General features: G+C 38.0%; 1 protein-coding gene across 1 annotated transcript; it reads right to left on the bottom strand.

The window, feature by feature from the left end:
* Positions 1-376: 376 nt before the first annotated feature.
* On the bottom strand, positions 377-3,520 carry LOC145115434 (receptor protein kinase-like protein At4g34220). Its single transcript, XM_079051725.1, has 2 exons — positions 1,672-3,520; positions 377-1,275 (listed from the first exon to the last, which is right to left on the bottom strand). Exons 1-2 carry the CDS (start codon positions 3,341-3,343, stop codon positions 587-589), a joined length of 2,361 nt encoding a protein of 786 aa, XP_078907851.1. The 5' UTR covers positions 3,344-3,520; the 3' UTR covers positions 377-586.
* Between the last annotated feature and the right edge of the window lie 4,138 nt (positions 3,521-7,658).

The raw sequence follows: 7,658 nt of genomic DNA, 5'->3' as shown, positions 1-7,658 counted from the left end.
CTGCTTTTGTTGGGTTGATATCAAGCAAAAAACTACAAAAGATAACATTTAAAGAAAGGTTTCATTTTGAGCAACTATAACGTCGACTAAATATAAAGATTTATTATCAAGTTAAAGTACGCCAAATTTACTTCACTTGAAAGATCAATTATAACTCGTTTGCAAGACAAGAAAGTCAAACTCAAACATTTGTCTTCTTATGTTTAGAATTGAATAAACTTAGTTTTAGTTCCGCACTTATGATTTTAATAAAGATGGTATATGATTCTCAATATTAAGTCGACATAAGAACAATCTAAGAAGATACTTACAAACCAAACCCCAATCAATAAAACAAACATAAAGTTAAAAAAGCTAAATTGCCAAATATACCATATTACTTAGAACTTAAGGAGTGCCTTCTACTTTTATTAATCAAAAGGTCAAAAACATACAATACTTTTGAATCAACTATCAACATTCATCAATCATCCCTTGAATCTCCATTATGCAACAAAAATTTCTAGTCAAAAGGTCCAAAGTGATGCACTTTAGCCCCTTTTCATCCCAATCGATGCTTTTAGGCTTTTATGTTGCAACTTCATCATTAACAAGATGAGAATGGTATCTTTTCAAGTACATGCAATGCCTCTTTCATGGAAGGTCTCTTTTGTGGGTCCAATGACGCACAAGTGAACCCTAGTTTGAAGCATGTCAATGTCGCATCGCGTCTGCCATTATTATCAGTCCTGATAGACATGTCTACTAGCCTCAAGATTGAGTTCTCATCGTCAATATCTGACGAACTAGCGTTCCACTCTCCCAACTCCCTTTCTGAGAACACCTTCCCCGATATGAGCTCTAGTAAGACAATACCAAATGAGTACACGTCCCATTTAGGGTTTGGTTTTAGGCTTTTCATTGACTCGGGTGCATGATAAGGAGATGTGCACCCGAGTAACCCAGTAGCCGGAGCCATGTAGGGGCTACTACTGGCAGAGTGATGATAATCATGATTAATCATCATTTCTTCACGTGACGATATTGAGCGTTTGCTACCAAAGTGTCGGTTTGATCCCTTTGTTTTATGGCTATGTTTGCCTGATATAAGCCACTCTAATCCGAAATCACTAATGATCGGTTCCATTTCCAATGTCAAGAGGATATTGCTAGGTTTAATGTTGCCATGTACATGCTTTTTCTCATGAATATACGCTAACCCCATAGCAATCCCTTTAGCTATCTTGAGTCTGACCTCAAAAGGTAAAGATTGGCATGGAGATGAACCAACTTTTCCTAAAATTTGATAAAGAATAAAAATATTAAAAGCATCATAAAACGATAAAAAATCAATACACGATTCTTGTAACTCAGATTTGTTATATTCAATATATTGTTTAATTGTTTTCCTTAAGTAAACGCGCTAATATCACATGCTAATCGCTAACTTTGATTTGTCGTGGTGTTTGTGGAATTTAGTTATAAATTGTAATCTCAACTATTGAGGTCGAAAGAATATTTGCTTTCCTTATAATAAAATAATAATTTCGAATTTTATTTTGATTGATATAAGAGTAAAACGTATTTATAATTGTATAAAAAAATTCATTTTATTCGGGTATGTGTTAGCAGAAATCAAGGTGGTATGCTAAAATGCGCATGGTTGGTAAGAACGGAGAAGAGGGAGCTTACTGTAACCGGCGCCGGCCAAACTTCCATTGGAGACATAGTCGTAGATAACAAGCTTTTCATCTTCACCCCAGTAAAACCCTCGTACCTTTAACAAATTTGGGTGTCGCAACTTACTAATAATCTTCACTGTGTTCTCAAACTCTCTCATCCTCTCCACCCCACTCTCTCCGATCCTCCGAACTGCAAACGCCACCCCTCCGCCGCCGTTTCCACCACCCAACACCGCCTTGTACACTATACTGGGCCCGCTTGAACCCAATACGTACGCGGAAGCTTTTAACAATGTCTCCATTTCCAGCTCTGTCTCGCCATCTACAATCACCAAACACTTTTGTTTATCTCCGCCCTTGACGTCGATTGTCAGGTTATCGTTGTCGTGATCACTGTCGGACCCAGTCGCTGTTTCCGATGTTTCGTCTCCGGTGACACCATTCAAGCATGAACAGGTCTTGGAGGACAACGCTCTGGTACTTGAAATATCCTTTGAAATCTTGGACTCTTGGATTTTGGTTTCGGGATTCGTTTTTGGGTTTTGATTTTGATTTTGGTTCTGGTTCATCTTCTTCTTTCGCAAATTGTAAGCGTAGAGGAAAAGAATGGCGAGAAGCCCTATACCGGCTAAATCTCCGGCGACAATGGCTGCTATTTTCACTGGTTTGACTTTCGAGCCACCGTGGCTATCCGCCACAGCCGGTGCTCCTGTTGTGGTTGATGACGACGGAGACGGGTCCATGTTTTTGGGAATAGCTGCAATTGCTGCGGTGGCGGAACCATTTGCAGTGATATTTGGTGGGGTTGATAATGATGAAGGGATTGTGCACATTTTGCTGAGTGGTTTTCCACACAGATCCAGGTTTCCGGCGAAGAACTCGGTTTTCTGCTTGGATAAAGACAACACCTGCGGAATTTCTCCGGCGAGATTATTGAATGAGAGGTCAATGGTGGCGTTTGCTTGAATTTTTCCGGCAAACCCAGCTGATACTGTTCCGGAAAGCTTGTTATTTGACAGATTCAGGTAACGCAATTTCTCTCCACCAAAATCAAGAGGAAGAGTTTCGTTGAACAAATTGAAAGACAGATCCAAAACCTCAACGTAATCAAACCCACCAGGAACACTCCCGGAGAAATAATTATTCTTCAAAGAAATCGATGTTAAGTTCTTCAAAGACGCAAGACTCTCCGGTAACTTTCCGGCGAATGCATTATCGGAGAGATTAAGCAGTTTAAGACTCTGCAACCCAGATATCAACTGCGGGAGATCGCCGGCGATGACATTGGAGGATAAAGAAAGCGTTTCCAGCTCAGAAGAATTGAAAATCGAAGGGGGTAAACTCCCATTTAATGAATTATTAGAGAGATCAAGAGAACGAAGATGCGGAATCATTCCCAAATCCTGAGGAATGGAACCAAGAAGATGAGAATTGGGAAGAACCAAACTGACGACCATTAAAGACTCAGGTGTACCCGAGCCGGAAAAATCTTCACAGGTGACACCTCGCCATGCACATGGAGTTAGATCATCATAGTTCCAGTTATCAAGAACTGAAAGTGGGTCAGAGAGAACAGAGTATTTGAAAGAGAGAAGAAGGATTCCGTCAGAGTTCAGAGCAGAGATTGAAGAAATTAACAGAGCAAATGAGGAGAAGAAGAAGAAATGGAGGAGTGTGGTCATGATTGGCTTCTGATGAGAATGTTAAGGAGAAGGGGTGTAAAGAAAGGGATATTTAGGTGATGAAAAGGAAAAGAGAGGGTAAACAACTGTCGCCATTGTTGTTCTGGTGAACCAAAAGGTCAGGGGGGTTAGGGACAATGAAAGTGGTTTCAGTGACCAGGGTTGCAGAGAGCCAAAGATGTGGAATTTAAGAATAAATATACTTCAATACAAGAATCCATGCAACTTTTACTTTTTTTTTTTTAATTAGCCGTTGTTTTTAACTTTTTATACAAAATTATGCTATTGGTCCCTCTACTTTGTCAGAAATGACATGATGAGGACAATTATGGAAATTCTTGATGTTTGGTTCATATGGTTTCAATTTCTAGTATGATCATACTTTTATCTACATGTTTGGTTCATATGGTTTCAATTTTACGCATATAAAATGAAATCTCGGTTCCTATTTAAATATTTTATAAATTTTAACTAATTTTATTTAAAATGAAAATAACTAAACCCTACAGCTTTCCCCCAGCTTTCTTCTTTAACCTAACGTTGAGTTCCTCTTTCTATAAACATCATCCGACCTCCACCTTCATATCTAACATTGTGGCTAGATTCAAGATCAAGTACTATATATGTGTAGGCATTCATCCCTCGAAATCGATTTGTGCTAGAGGGTTTTTGTTTTTTGAAATTGATTTGTGTGTGTGTTTTCGTTTCTGGATTTCTGTGTGTGCGTGTGTGTGTGTTTGTGAATTTGAAATAGATTTGTGTGTGGATTTTCCTTTTAGATCTATTTACCCATCTCCAACTTCTGAAATAGTTTTTGGAACTCAAAACAAACTTGGAAGCCTAATGACAAACACAATCAAGATCTCATCCCATAAATGGAATATGAAACTTTATGTGGTTTTCAATTTTGCAATTGAAACCCTGACCCGCTCCAGCAAGATCTAGCCTTAGGAAAGACTGAAATAGGGTGTATATCTGTATGTTATGTTCTTAGGTCACTAAAGGATGTTCATTAGAGGGACACATAATCTGAATCGATTATGTGTGTGCGCGCGCACACCATCCATTTTGCTTTTTTAGGTTCTTGAATCACCTTCATAACCTTGATGAATACATAATCGATTTTAAAATTCAAACTTCATCCATGGATCTTGATTCACCTTCCTGATATTTAATGAAAAAGATTTTAGATTTTAGATTTTTTATGGTGGTGGCATTGAACGGTGGTGGTGGGGGTTGCAGGAGGTGGTTATGAAAGGGAAGTGGTGGGTGGTAAATTTAGATCTGATTAAATTTTCTAAATATTAATTTGAATAAAAAAGAAAATAAAACTTAATAAAAAATCAAATCATAGGTAAAATAGTAATTTTAGATCAATCATAAAAGAAAATGAAACCATAAAGACCAGCTACACTTGAAATGAAAACCACGACGACCAAACACATAAGCACTTTGTTAGTCTTCAACCAGCTAAGTCTGACAAACCAGAGGGACCAATTGCATAATTTTGTCAACTTTTTTATGATGTTTTTATTAGAAAATACCAAAATTGTAAAAATAATAACATAGTATTCTTAATTTGGCTAATTAATGATGTTTATTTTACTATGTATAAGTCAAGCAACGACGTGTCTTTGGCTTAGCGATATGGTGATATGTCCTCTGTCTATGAGGTTGAGTGTTCAAGTCTTATCAATGACATATGAAATTAAGAAGTAGCTTAAGGAGTAGGTTAGTGTATGTATGTTAATGTTCTAAAAAAGGTCAAACGAAAAATGTTCTAGACCATCTTGAATCATGTAACCTTCTTCATTTTAAAAAAGAAAAAAAAAGTCACAACATTATCATCAACATTATTGTTTCCCAAATCAAACATTGCTTTGCAATTTTTTTCCAAATTGAACATTTCTTTATCAAAAAATTTACAATATCGACCATTTTACCGAGAATCTTATGGTTAATTAGTTGTCACATACTGAAGTCACTACATTATCATTTTTTTTCCAATTTTCACATTTTTTTTCAAAGTGAACATCTTTATCTCATTGATCATCTTCCTTCAGTAATGTCACTCCTTCAAGTTGCCAAAGCGGTTGGGATAGTCTTCGTCTCTCTCCCACAGCTTCCCTTTGTCACTAGTCTCCGCCTTCATATCCCATATGTCTCCTTCTCCGCTCATGTCTTACAACTATCATGTGTAGTGCAATCAATAATAGGCAAACAATACATTAATAAGGGACACAAACTTTGTTCATGTAATCAACTTTAAGACTAATTAATCTGTTATGCAATTGACTTTATACATAAGCTTATTGCCTGACATCCTCACCATGGATTGATTGTTTATTATATAAAGTCAATTGTTGATATTCTTGCCAACATCGAAGCCCCAGCTCCAGAACATAATCTTGTTATCTATGCCATTAATGGCCTCTCTCCAAAGTTTTCTCATGTGGTTACCACCATTCGACATTAAAAACCATTCCCGACTTTTCTTGAAATGCGAGCCATGCTAACGCTTGAATAACGTTCCATGATTAAGGAACAAAATCCTATGGTACAAGCTATTCATCAAGATCATGCTTCATCCCTTACTATCCTAAATACCACGCATGAAAAACGTAATCATGAAAATCAACCTCCAACCAACCACCGAGGAACTCCCTTTAATGGTAGGGGCGGTGGTCAGAATTCTAGAGGCGGCGACAGGGGTGGTCGTCCCAGTAGAGGAGGAGGCAGAAGTAGAACAGGTGGTGTCAGCGAGAATTTTGGCTCGCCTGGTCTCGCTGGTAACAACGGCTGGGGGATTTGAAACCCTTGGTTGGGTGGTGCGTCTAACAATCAACGACCCAACATCAATTCTGTTGGGCTTTTACCTCCTCCCCACACGTTTTGGGCTAACTCCCAGCATAGTAGGCCTTATAATCTTCAACAACCTACATGGCCCAATTCGACCTCAACCTATCATCAACAAGCTTTTATGGCCAGCCCATATTTTAATCAGCCCACTCTATGGCAAAAAAAAAAATTTCGGATCAACCAACCGCTCTTCCGCAAGCGTTTTCTACCATGAATCTTCAAGAACCCGAAAATGGTGATTGGTATATGGATACCGGGGAAACTGCCCACCTTCATGCCGACCAAGGTATTCTCAAGTCCTTTACAAATAAGTGTTCTAATTTTTCTGTTTTAGTTGGCAACGGATCTTGTATTCCCGTTACCTAATCGGGTAACTCCTCTATTAGCCTTAACCCTTTTCGTACCGTAGCTCTTAACAATGTTCTTATCAATCCCCAAATAATTAAAAACCTTGTTTATGTTCGTCAATTCACTCGTGATAACAAATGTAGTATTGAATTTGACGAGTTTGGTTTTTCTGTGAAGGATTTTCTCACCAGACAAGTCCTCATTCGTTGTGATAGCCAAAACGATTTATATCCCCTTACAAGTCCACCTCCTCAAGTGCTTCTTGGTGTCATCTCATCCACGTGGCACCAACGTCTTGGTCATCCTGACCATCAAGTTTTCCAATATTTACTTTCCACTAAGTCTATCACATGTAATAATAATAAGTCCTCTAGTTTGTGTCATGCTTGTCAACTCGGAAAACATGTTCGTATATCTTTTTCATTGTCAAATAATGATGCTACATTTCCATTTCAAGTTGTTCATTTGGATGTTTGGACTTCTCCATTAAGTCATAGTGGAATTCAATATTATGTCATTTTTCTTGATCATTTTTCTCATTTTGTGTGGGTGTATCCTCTTCGTAAAAAATCCAACGTTTTTTTCTAAATTCATTAACTTTTGTGCTTACATCAAAAATCAATTTCATGCTGACATACAAACTTTTCAATGCGACAATGGCAAAGAATTTGATAATTCTCAATTTCATAAATTATGTGACGTAAATGGCATCCATATGCGCTTCTCTTGTCCTTACACCTCTCAACAAAACGGGAACTCTGAAAGAATGCTTTGAACTATAACTAACATCATACGTACTTTGCTTTTTTAGGCTCACCTCCCTCCAACATATTGGGTTGAAGCTTTACACATGGCCTCTCATCTTTTGAACATCCTTCCCTCCACCACCTTACAGAATGACACCCCATACCACAAAATTTTCAACAAACATCCATCCTACTCCCACCTTCGTGTTTTCAAATGCCTTTGCTACCCATACATAAACAACACTCACAAACTTCAACCTCGTTCGGTTCCTTTCATCTGTCTTGGATATCCCACCAACCACAAAGGTTTTCGTTGTCTTAACCTCATACAAATAAAATTATCATGTCTCGTCATGTCACAT

The sequence above is a fragment of the Lactuca virosa genome, chromosome 5 (genome assembly GCF_052849685.1).
Source record: "Lactuca virosa cultivar CGN04683 chromosome 5, Lactuca_virosa_CGN04683_v6, whole genome shotgun sequence".
NCBI classification, from domain to species: Eukaryota; Viridiplantae; Streptophyta; class Magnoliopsida; order Asterales; family Asteraceae; genus Lactuca; species Lactuca virosa.
This window is presented reverse-complemented; position numbering and strand designations above follow the sequence as displayed.